The sequence below is a fragment of the Magallana gigas genome, chromosome 8 (genome assembly GCF_963853765.1).
Source record: "Magallana gigas chromosome 8, xbMagGiga1.1, whole genome shotgun sequence".
NCBI classification, from domain to species: domain Eukaryota; kingdom Metazoa; phylum Mollusca; class Bivalvia; order Ostreida; family Ostreidae; genus Magallana; species Magallana gigas.
Genome location: NC_088860.1, coordinates 29,680,721 through 29,694,192, shown reverse-complemented (window position 1 = coordinate 29,694,192; position 13,472 = coordinate 29,680,721). Strand labels below are relative to the sequence as shown.

The 13,472-nt window shown below is 32.8% G+C and overlaps 1 protein-coding gene across 1 annotated transcript; it reads left to right on the top strand.

Moving 5' to 3' along the window:
• Positions 1–29: 29 nt before the first annotated feature.
• LOC105336003 (lipid droplet-regulating VLDL assembly factor AUP1) lies at positions 30–10,211 on the top strand. The gene is made up of 12 exons (XM_034474566.2): positions 30–173; positions 607–741; positions 1,197–1,347; positions 3,671–3,782; positions 3,905–3,974; positions 4,510–4,543; positions 5,209–5,250; positions 5,388–5,461; positions 5,830–6,008; positions 6,715–6,849; positions 7,259–7,383; positions 8,631–10,211. The coding sequence occupies exons 1-12, from the start codon at positions 148–150 to the stop codon at positions 8,763–8,765; spliced, it is 1,218 nt and encodes a 405-aa protein (XP_034330457.2). The 5' UTR covers positions 30–147; the 3' UTR covers positions 8,766–10,211.
• Positions 10,212–13,472: the final 3,261 nt, after the last annotated feature.

The window sequence follows — 13,472 nt, the reverse complement described above, 5'->3', positions numbered from 1 at the left end:
AGGACAGAAAAGTAGAAACCAATATTACGATTCGGAACTTCTCCCATCATGCACGTTAAAGAAAGATGTCTGCCCCCACGAAGATGTAGAGAAGTGTCACAGCATTCCTTGGTTTTATTGTTTTTCTGAATTTATTTATGAGTTGAAATGGAATCTTTATTCAACGTTAACAGGTACTGCAACTGAAAAGCTCTAGTTTAGACTGATACACATGTTTGTTCGCAAATTTTACAACACCAGAATATAGAACTGACAACAGTTAGCACACAGGAACCTAACTTTTTATCAATAAGTCGCTCAGCGAGCCAAGTATCGAAAATTTCTATCTCCTTTATTGATATACAATTTCTTTCTTTTTTTCTATATATAGAGGAGGTAGAACTTTTCAATGTTTGGCTTATTGAGAAACTTATTGATAAAAATTCAGATGCTTGTGGTTACCCAAAATTACCTTCTATAACGTTAAATATTTTTGGGGAAACTATAACTATATTATATACATGTATATTTAACTTTTATGAGCATTGCTGATTGTTATATATTCGAATAGAACACGGAGAAGTCTGTTTGGTTTCAATAAGTTTATTTTTTTTTTTTGGTCAACAGAATTCCTGACAGCAGAACAAAGTTGATGACAGCTTTGTATTTTCCATTTGGCTTAGCACTGGTCATCATTAGACTCTTCATTACACTCCACGCTCTACTGGTTACATGTTTATTGCCAAAATGTGCTGCAACAAGGTAAAGTAGAACTGAGATCGATGACCCAGTTGATGGGTCATCTCAGCAGAGATTTCACTCGGCTTGATATTTAGACTTAAGCTATCACCAAATCTCAGGACAGTAGTTTCAGATTTACGTCTGAAAATTATGCTTTGTTTTTGCAACTCAAACATACTTCTAATTGTTACTATTTAATGTCCATTCTAATGATTTACTTGTTTTAATATATGATTAGAAAACTGAAGCATGCAAGACACACACAAATATGGCAGTTTAGCCTCTGACAACAGACAACTGAAGTGTGAACAGAATTTTCACTAAAACATTAAAATACTCCTCTAATCCTTTTCTGCAGAGGAAAACATGCATACTCAGAAGTTAAAAGAATTGTTTATTTTATTACCAAGTGATAGTCTGATAGAATCTCACAGTGTAGATCAACACAGATGTGAGGTACATTTATTTTTTTTCAGCTTCATTTTAAAAACAATATTTGGAGTTATTGGAATCCAAGTTATCATTCAAGAAGATGGAAGAAAAGACAAAGATGCCAAAGTGATTGTGTCCAACCATGTGTCAAATTTAGATCACATGATCATTGATTTCATCATTGCAAACATTACAGTAAGTCTAGGTTTGATTTGTACATTTGTTTAATTTAAAATAACATTTATGTCAAAATTGAAATTATGATGGCTAGCCTTTGGATGAGAAACCCTCAAAACTGCAGTGAAGACTAAATTAACCCTTTAGTTTTTAAAATTACTGTAAGGTTATGAAATTTCAATATGATTGAGTTAAGTATAATACAGTAAAACACACTTATAAGGAAGTCCCAGGGACGGCCAATTTAACTTCGTTATAAGCGTAATTCGTTATATCCGTCAAGTTTACAACATGAAATAGACACTTGGGGAATGAAATTCACTTCGCTGTAAGCGTCAATTCATTATATGCGTGTTCGCTATAACTGTGTTTTACTGTATATACCTTACAGAAACGAATTCCATTGTACTGTATGAAAGATTGATGACCTTTTTGTAACCATTTGTGTCTCACCATGGTAAACTAGATGATCTTCATTAGATGACAGGAACTTCAGTGATGATTCCTTACTCAGTTGACCCAGTTTTTCATGGTGATGTGGGACTGTGGTCTGTGGGGGCTCCATCAGGGGTGGAGCCAGTGTAATGGTTCCCCCTGTGTGGAGCCACATTCAGATCTATGTTCCACATGAAAAACTGGAGGGATGATTACGCTTATAGTTTTCAATCTGAGTTGTTCCTTGTCCAGTATATTTAAGCATTAAATGCTTATTTTTGGATTTCATCAGTCCTAAAACACATCAAGGCGGCGCAGACAAATTGAATACCACGCGTTAGCACGGTTTAATTTGCTTGCACCGCCTTGGTGTGTTATAGGACAATGACATCCAAAAATAAGCATTCATTGCTTTTATTTATATTCATATTGATGTTAATTTGTATGAAGTATTTGTGTATCGTCGCTTTAAGCCTTTATATATATATGCTCAGGGTCAGAAACATGAAATTTATAAGAACAGCCATATTAAGTAAACATATTATTAACATTTGTAACATAAGGGGGAAAATACACTGAATTTTAATATAAAAATATGAATTAATGTTAAAAAACAAATGCTCTAAATCTGATGAGGGTTTCATTGTAGATCTACTAGAGTATGATATGGGCTTTTCAAGATAGTAAACATCTCAATACAACAGTGTTTTTAAATTATGCTTTGAATTATAGTGAAGTACAGTACATAGAAGCTTTAAATAGGTGATAACTCCAGAAAAGTTTCTACATATGTTTTGACTGATGATTGTCCAATCAGATCATAGAAGGCGGAGTTGAGACATTACCGCTAAGACTTGAATGAGAGAGCGAGAAAGAATAAATGTAACATTAATAATTATAATAGGTAATACAGATGATCATTATAATTACCTGTAGTTACATCTTGTATAAAGTGACAAATAAATTGAGGTATATGATACTATATCATATCTTATATTGATGTTACATGTACATTGAAGTGTTTGGAAATATCTTGGCAGTTGACAATGGTGTCTATACATGTACATGTATTTATGCATATTGTGATGAAGTAATGTCAAAACATCCAAGATTAATATTACTACCCGGTAGTATTATTTTTCAAAAACTACCCAGAGAAACTTTGAAGTACAATCTAGTATTAATATTTTAATCAAAGTATGCCAAATTTTCCCAGAATTAAACTTGGGTTGTAATTTTGCAAGTAGAAACCTTGGTACAGGATATGGCTTACTGTATATAAAAACTTTTTTAATTGTAACTCGTTGTGAATCACTATCTGTAAAAAAGTTCTTGCATTCTTATATGTTGTATACCTATTTAAAAAGTAGTTGGAGAATACAGAGTAATATCATGAAAACTTCAGTGATGATTCCTTTCTCAGTTGACCCAGTTTTTCATGGTGATGTGGGACTGTGGTCTGTGGAGGCTCCATCAGGGGTGGAGCCAGTGTAATGGTTCCCCCTGTGTGGAGCCACATTCAGATCTGTGTTCCACATGAAAAACTGGAGGGATGATTATGCTTATAGTTTTCAATCTGAGTTGTTTTCTGTGCTTATAAAAATTTTAGTATTTTAATGCATCATAAACTGAAATTTTAGATGAGTTCAAAGTTTTTATGAAAGAGGTACAATGTGCAATTAAAACACTGATATATATTACATGTAGTATTGCACGGCTGACAACATATTATACATTTGTTTCTTTAAATACTGAAAGTTTATTCTTACTGATATTTTAAACATACTACCGGTACTTGTATGAGGTAGTAAGTAAGGGATATATTAAAGGTCAAGTTTTTAAATGCTCTTGTAATTTTTTATGTTTTGTAGTATCACTAATGAATTTCTCATTTTTCTGCCCCTAGCCCGACATTGTAGGCCTCTCCTCTTTTATGCAATGGTTGACTGGCTTCAAAGACTTTGGTTCTTCCAAAGGTGCTGATGTGTTGGAGGATAATATCAGAAAATTTGTCGGAGGTAAAAACCAATCTGAAAACTTAACTATAGATTTAAATTCATGTATCAAAAATCTGAATGAGCTGAATCATAATTTGAGGGTTTTTTTCCCTGTTAATACTTTCATTGACATGTAATTTCAGAGTCAAAGTTTCCAGTGCTTCTCCACCCAGAAAAGGCGACAACTAATGGAGCAGGGCTTCTGAAGTTTATGTATGTACCAGTACATCTACGCCTATTTACTTTTTTCATCCAATTATCTGCCATTTTTTATTTATAAACTTGATTCCATACAGTTTATCTAAACAGCTTTGACATATGTTACACTCATCTTTTTCACTGTATAAATTAATTTAATAATTATGATTATCACTGAAGCATATTTCTGTTCTCTTTCATTTATGATTTAATGGTTTTTAGGTCACCTGAATCAAAGCTTTCCAATCACCTGTTGTCTGTTGTCCATCTGTCTGTAAACTATTCATATTTTTTAGTTTTTCTCTAGCACAACTGGGCAACATTTAACCAAACTTAGTATAAAGAATATGATGTCCCCAAAAAGTAGGCTTCTTTCTATGTATTCTTTAATGTATGGTCAAATCATCGAGAGTTTTACAATATTTTTAAAAGACTTCATACTAAAACAGTACGAAATAGAATGATACAAATACTTTTGTTCAGGTGAGCGATGTGGCCCATGGGCCTCTTTGTTTTATTCTGAATGATATTTTGATATATACTTTTTCAGGTCATTTCCTTTTAGTCTTGGAAAAGTTCAACCAGTAAGTGATTTTGACCTTGATCAATTTAGGACATTTTCATAAGATATTTTTTTAGAAATTCAGAATGAAGAACAATAGACATATACTGTGGAATTATTTTTATTTTTGGGGGTCAATGATCGTGGATAATTTTCCTGGTTCGTGAGAACATAATTTTATTGGTAGCAAGTTCTTTTTTTTTGTAAAACAATTGAATATGTATACGTTCATGGAGATGTAAATTTGTGTACAAGGGAAAACCACTAAAGCCATGAACATTGACCCCCCCCCCCCCCCCCCAGGAACAATGATGATTCCACAGTATTCTGTTACAACAGTAACATTAGCCAGTAGAAATCAGTTGATGATTAAACTCATGATACAATACACTGTCAGAGTGTCTGACAAGAATTTTTATTCAATCATTATATTGGGGAGATTTTTATATGGTGTGTAATGTGAGGTATTAGCACTTGGTCTTTGTTAGGATCAGTAAAGTTAACTAATGTAGGTCTCAGTATCAATATTTGTCTATTAAATTCTTTTTCCAAAACACTGAACAAATATTGATGACTGTTCAATAACCTTGCAGTGGTCTTACAGATTAGCAATGTTACAAAAATACAACGGTGAAGTCATTCCTGTAGAAATTCTACACTCTATGTACATGCTTTTCCTTTTTCCAGGTAGCATTACAAGCAACTCGGTGGCCGATGACAATGGCTGTGGTAAGTAGTTGAGCACATATATGAGCCAGTCAGTTATAACTGTCTTTAGATTTAAGACGTTTTTATGTTGCATTGGACACGTAAATTGAAATGGAGTATTCATATTTAATGGCTCTTTTGTTTCTATTTGGTTGCAGACCACTCTCACCAGCAATATCTATCAGGACTTCCTCTGGAGTCTATTTGTACCATACACAATTTACAAAGTCAAGTGAGTCACATTTTGTTGCCTTAAAAGATGGAAATATCAGTTATTAAGGCATGAATAAATAACAAGACCCAATATCTATGAACTGCAGTGCACGAATATCTGTTAAATTTCCAAGGTTAACAACTTGAATATGTTATGGATTTGATATTTGTGTTTTCCTTTGATCTCTAGTTCAATTTTTTTAGAGAGTATTCAATTAAAAAAATCTTCCTGGTAAAATATGATAATACAAGTATTCTATGTAAACCTCTATCTTATACTGTTAAATGTAAACTATGATAAATCAATCTGTGGTAGATGGATGCCGCTTGGAAATAAAGAAAACTATACATAAGATTAGACTGAATGAATTTTAATAACTTTTGCAGATTGCTACCAGAGGAAGAATGTAGAGAAGGAGAGAGTGTGGAGGAGTTTGCTGAGCGGGTCAGGAAGAACATAGCTGACTCTCTGGGTGTCCCCCTGACTGAGTTCACCTGGTCCGATAAGCAGGAGCTTGTAAAGAGACTGGAGGAGGAGGAGAAAGCTCGGAGACAGGAAGAGCAGAGTGAGTACTAGTAATGCCATGCATGTATCAGAGCTGGACCTGTTGATTAGTACAAATACATTGGGCAGGGCTAATATGGCCATACTGTGGAATCATTATATTTCGTGGGAGCTCAATTTAACATCCTCAACGAATTAATAAATTAGGGCTTTAAAGTCATATTCCTCTTGTATGTATATGACAATACACGAAATCACGTCTCCACGAACCTGTAAAATTGAAGCAGTCCACGAAAATTTGCCCCCACGAATTTTAATGATTCTACAGTATATTGAAATTGTATTTAATCTTACAAAATCCTCTTCTCTACTTTCACTACAGGGGGAGATAAACTGTATTCATGGTTATAATGTCCACAAAGCCCTCGACCAAAATTGTGACCACTGAGTTTACAATTTTTGGCTCTTGGAGCTAGGCCATGGATAGACCCCCCCTTTTTTTCATGGTTTGATGTTTGCAAACATCAAACAATAAAAGTGAGAGTAACTGTAGGAGTCTCAGATTAGGGTTAAGACTACAAAATGAAGCTTAAAATGCAAACAAGAGACCAGTCCATCTACAGTCTATGGTACTTGGGCGACTGCCAAGGCCTGTGGGCATCTTCTTTTTTCTTTAACCATTTTTGAAAATACATGTACACATGACAAGATATTTAAATATGAATTTAACAATATGTAAGATTTCTATTGTTTCTAATTGCTTTTAGGAAAAGCAATGCAAAAGTCAACAGGATCCCTTCCTTCAAACAGAAGTGTCTCTGACCCAGAGTTACAGAGGATGGTTCAACAGGTGCAGGACGTCCTACCGGACATACCTGCTCCTGCCATCCTGAAGGATCTAGGTAGGTCGGCTCTAGCCAAAAAAACTATGTATTACCGGTAGATAATAAATTTGCCTGTAATTGAGTATGATTAAAGAATGCATGTTTCATCCATATTTAAAAAGTAAATAAATATTGACCAGAAAAGAAATAATCCGGACCAACAGCATATTTACAAAGTTTGGATTTAATGATAAATTGAGATGTTCCTTTTTTTACACACAACATGACAGCCAAGTGAAATGAATTAAAATCTTTTAAAGAACAAAATGTAAATGTTTTGTTCCATACTAGCTATAGAATAGTAAATGTTATAAAGAAATGAAGTAAAGTTTCATCTTTATAAACAACACATAATTGCCATTTCTGCATGAATGCAAAGTATTTCACTGTGAAGTTGTGAACTATAACCTGTATTTTGATTTGACAGAGAAAACGCGAGAAGTGGACCAGACCATCACAAACATACTGGAGGGTAAAGTCTTATCTGAAACGACTGAACAATCCAAGAACAATTTGATGGACATCAGAAAGAAAATAAACTTAGATATAGCAGTAAGTACTATCTGCATCAATATTATGTCATGTGACATATATTCAGTCTGATTATTTTATGACATGAAATGAAAACCATCCTTGGCATCGTTGGTTTGTTTTTATGTTTGTCAATTTATCCAACTTAAAGTATCATTCTATCATTGGATATATTCTGTTACCCCATTCCATCATTCTGTCATCATTAACTTTCTGTTCATTATCTCGGCAACAGTTCCACACATTCAGGCCAATTTTTGATGTATGGATTTGTCATAGAAATATGCAGGTCAAGCTTGAATTTGGTCCAGGCCAGATGATATTTTGACAGAGTTATCCCCCTTGAACTTAGAAAAAAAAATTGAAATTTTCAGTTTCTGCACTGTAACTTGAGAGATATGTATAAATTTGAAATTGCATATCGAGTGTTTTACCAAACAAGATCAAATTTGGTCCTGGTTCAATGATTATTGAAAATGGCCCCATGAACTTAGAAAAAAAGATTATCTTTGCAAAGAAATGTAAAACTAAATACAACATTTGAAATTTTGGCCGCATACAGAGGAATTTGTGACATTATGACTTATCTAGTTCTATAAGTTTGCCCCTTTTGAATTTAAATTTTGGACATTTGAATATTAAGCAGATCGTTAGTCTCATCTAAAACCACTCAACAGAGTCTTACGAAAGTCAATAGATATTTAAGTCATATCTTGATGATTTGTTTACTGTGTATAAGGAAGCTCTGATCCAGCTTGTATTTTACCTTTGAAGTTTGTCCTCTCCTTTTCTTGTCACTCTAAATGTTGTAACCCATGCCATGGGTTTATTGAAATTGAAAGTAAGTTTTCAATTTATTTCTCAATAATTACTTATTGGATAAAATTCAATTATAGCTTACGAACATCAACTCACAGGTGATGAAATACTAAAGGTGTAAGCAATTACTATAGGGTAGGCATAATAAGTATAGATAGTTGATTTTAGAATACACTGATTTTGCCCAATGAAAGGAAAATAACGGAGGAACTGAGATGCATCTGATGAATTTGAAATATTTACTGAAACACTTCAGAATTGCTTTCGATAAAAACGCTGTGTATAAACTAAAATATTTAAACAGCAATGCTATCGATGTCATAAAAAAGAAATAAAAAATGAGTTTATTCTCTGTTTGATTTGATTTAGAAAAACTTTAGAAATGTTCCTTTGTGTTACATGTATCGGTACCATGGACATTGTTTAAATCTGGTGCAATTTCATTTCAGCCATCACAACAGAAGTATGGTGATACCACATTCCACAGAGTTGCTTCAAATCGTATGCTTTCTCTGGAAGAACGTAAACAAATAATGCTGGAAACTGCTAGGCAGCGATATAAGGAAAAGCATGGTCTTGTTTAGCAACGCGAGAGTAGATTAGATATTTAAAAAATTCACAAATCTCTGTTTCCTTTTTCTGAATCTTGTTTATTCTTGGATAAAATATCATGGTTGACATTCTTAACTGGATTAAAAACCTTATTTTCTCTCTCCGTCCACAAAAGGAATTTCTTTTTCAGATCTCTCATGTCAACCTATGGTTAAAGAGTTACTGTTTATTTCAGATACATGTATGTAGACTTAATTTCAAGATGTTGAAGATAAAGATGGTTAAGTTAATTGTGTTCACATAATGTCTAGGTCAAATATTATTTTTATACATGTAGTTACAAATGTTAACAAGTCAATGTAACAATTCTGTATTATTGACATGTAGGTTTCTTAACTAGCACACATAGTTATTTTATACATTTTCTTAATGTTATGGTTTCATTACAATGTAATGGGAGTTATCTTGCATAGGAAATATTAGGGGCTGCAATATTTACTGGCTAAATATAATCTTAATCTCTAGTCATTTTCTTAGGCTTTAAACAAAACAGGACAATTTCATCTAAATTTATTTACCTGTTATTCTATGAAAAGGATTCATATCTTGGGGCAAAATATTATTGTTATATCCAGGTGTAAATACTTTTTGTATAACAAATGGTTCCATTTTTATTTCATGCAGTTGCTATGGAAATATGTATTTGAATTTTATGAATAATTTTGTGTGTATTTCATGTTCCTTGAGATACCGGTATGTAATATTGTGAGTAAGTATGGTTGATGAGGATAGAACATACATACGTGTGCTAAAATGTATGTACATGCAATAGGGATGAATGATGTTGATGTAGTTAATGTATGAATGAGGTGCACTCTCTCTGTTTTAGCATGCAATATGGTGGGATTTATTTTTGTATGAACCTGCCATCAACTTCCTGTTTATCCGTAACAAATTTTCACATGAGAGCATATGTACCGGTACACATGTATTCACACCAGAGTGGGGGTATTACTTGTGAGAATTGGCCTACAGACTTTTTGTTTGGTGGTTTTTTGTTTGTTTGTTTTTTTTTTGGTGGTTTTTTTTTTTTTTTTTTTTGGGGGGGGGGGGTCCATAGAAATGCCAAAATACCAATAAGAATGTATAATTTTCGAATACTTGCTCAGTGTGTATGATTTTTGTTCATTAGTTTTAATTTTGTTTTTTCGATATAGGGGAATTATTTTGGAAATTAAAGTAAGTGTGTGATGTTATTTATTTACAGTGAAAAGGTGTTTCACAGACAGATTTTATATACGGTACATGTACCTGTTTGTAACGAACAGTTTTATATACATGTACCTGTTTGTAAAGATCCCAAATCAGTCACATTGTGAGTAATTAGCAATGCTGATTTTTAACATAGTTTGTACATGTATATGGGTCTTCCTGATTCATGTATTTTGATTGATACAATAAATATATCTTCTCTGGAACGGTGTTAACTTTGTTTTGATAGTATAATGTACATTTAGTTTACCTCATCTAACTAATCTTCCATTTAAAAAAAAAAAAAACACTTATTTACTTTATATTTATACCAAGTTTAATTTATTTTTTGCAAATAACTTATCAATACATTTGTTCTTAATGATGTGAAAAACAAGTAGAACAAAAGTTGAGTCTAAAGAAATCATCACAGAGAACTGTCTTGCTCAAATACCCCAGACATGAAACAAACTAGTTAGAACAATGAGGTCAGCAGATGATAACAGTAAGTGCTAATACAATATTTTTAGGCAGACGCAATCTTTTGGGGCATTCCAAATAAAAAAGTGTTGCCTGTTTCTCAGGAGTTAAAGTATCATTATGCAATGTTCAAAACATCAGCATATTAAGTATGGCATACTAGATTCACAAAAATGAGCTAAACACAGTTTCCAAGCGAATACTGTAGGTTTATCAGTTGTAAACTAAAATATGAGTATTGTTATTTAACATTTATTTACTTAAGCAATGAATGCTTATTTTGGGATGTCGTCGGTCCTATAACACCAGGCCGTGCAGACAGATTGAATACCGCGTGTTAGCGCCGTGTGATAATTTGTAAAAAATGTAAATTTATATAGACAGATAAGCACTCGTAACTATAGTTTACAACCATTAAATATGGTTTTACACATGGAATCGCTAACTATTTTTTACAGTTTGTAAACTTTAGTTTATGGTTGTAAATTAAGTCAACATTAACTATAGTTTATGAATCGTTTACTATAGTTAACAGTGGATAAAGGATCTATTGTGAATAACAATTGAATTGACATTCGAATTGAGTTCGAACATTATCATCATTCACCGTACATTTAACTGAACTCTTTTCCGTATTAACAGCTGCATCCTTTGTATTAAGGGACTTACCTGATGCCGGGGTGACAAGTGGACGGATTTCAAACTCTAACTGACCCACCCTCATTTTTTCTAATCTATAATCATTTTTGGCACAAAATGTCACCAATGCACCCATTCTTTGCAAAGAACCAGGATGCCCCTCAAAATTTATTCCTTTGAACAAAATGCCCCTCTTAATTAATTTATTCCTTTGAACAAAGCCTATCAAAAAATCTTAGATTTTATATGGGCAGCTAGGTTGGTCCTGAAGGATATTTAAGCCCAAAACCATGCAAACATACACCATTTTACTAAGAAAATGCTGTTTTCGCCAACTTTGAAGATTAATAATAAAATTGCAAGAGCAGTATGATAGGTTCAAAATCAAATTCGAAAAATTTAGAAATAGGTACGACAGAAAATATTTAAAAACTTATATTTTTAAAGGTGATATTTTTTTTTTGGGGGGGGGGGGTCCATCACTCCTATAGGTCAATTCAATTGTTATTCGCAAAAGATCTTTGAACCAATGGTTAAAGCTGTTAATCTTTATTTCACATCTTTAAACCAAAGTCAGTTTTCGGTTCGTAACTACTGTTATATATTCATTGAAAATGTGTACATTCAATTCAAATATTCAAACGCCCCAAATAAGTAGACCCACTGATGCAGGCACGTATAATGTAGCATCGTTTTCAAAAGTGTGTGATGTGGGCGCAAATAAACCCCGATTTTTATCAGAACCTCAATATATCCTAATTTGACAACAACCTAAAAAGAATGAACATAAACATGATTTGCGCATTCACCACCATCATGGTGAAACATGCAACACCACAATCCTAACCAATGGCATTGTCGTACTCATTTATTTATAGTCGGTTTTACAACTCTAAACATTCTTTGAAAATGAATGGAGTTTTCTACACGAGCCCCCCCCCCCCCCCCCAAAAAAAAAATTGTCAAAATAAAGTTAAATCATACTGAAAATGTATAAACTGCGAGTCTTACTTATCAACTTCTTGGAAACTCGTGGTATTTCTCTACAGTATACTAATTTCAATGAAGAAGTATGAAGAAAATCACTGGGTTCAAAGGTGTAACGTACATAGAAAGCCCAATTTAGTTACGCTTTCCTTGGGTTCTAATGTGACCAGGGACCCCATATAAGGAATCTCTAAATGTTTGGAGATTTAAGACCTGCAGAAATCCCATTTAAAAAAAAACTCTGCCTTGCAGAAATATAATTAAACACTTCTTTTTATTTTTATGTGGGTTCATTTCATAAAGGGTCGTACGTCCAGACTTAGCGCTGCGCCTGTGTAAATACGGGACTAGTTCGAATCTTTACGTCCGACTAAAGTTAGGCCAAAATTTTACGTCCACTCATAAGTAGGCGTAAGTAAGCATATATATTATGAAACGACGATTGTATTTTATCATTAATGAGATTAAAGTTACATGTATTGTCACATTCAGATACTGAGAAAGAACTATTTATACTTTTAATTCTGGAATTTGATTGCCACGGGAGTTTCTCCCGAATAAATGTGCAGGAGAGAGAGAGAGAGAAGATACCATAATCATAATTTATATAAAAAACGTGCCCTATAATTTTAATTTTATGTGTTGCATTTTATAAACTTACATTATATTTGTTCTAAACCATTTTTTTCTTTCTATAACATTTACCATGAACAAGTTTACATCACATTTAGTAATAACTTTACCTTTTAAACATCTATCATTAAAATTGCTTCCCGAGAAAATAGCTAATATTTTTTTGTAATTTATATATATGAACAGCATTTTTTTTATAACCTACGATGTATGTACCTGTAGATGCATTAATATTGAATGCAAATAATACTGAAAATCGAAGCCGATTAAACTCACTGATACTAATGCACAATCGTAAACTTAATTTGTGATTTTCTTTTTAAAGTGAAGATATGTTATTGATACATGATTTTTAAATACAAAAATGATGACACATTAGAGTTTAGACAAGTTTGTAATTCAAAGTGCTTTGATAAATATAAATTATTATTTCTAAATACTGGATACAGAACGTGTAACTTATCATAATACATGTACATGTATAAAAGTTATAAAATATCATATATTTTGGACTACCTAATAACTTAAAATGATATATTGATAATTCTATTGCGCACATTACACAAGTCATGTACTTCAACCAAAATAATGCCGAGTAAGCCCGCTTTCAATCAAACATTATTCATGTATTATACGGATAATTCATTGAAGATTTCCATGTGTTTATGACACTAAATAATACTCCTTGCGCTGGTATTCCAGAAAATCATATACACTTCCCCATTTTTCGGTTTCCGTTTAATGTTTTA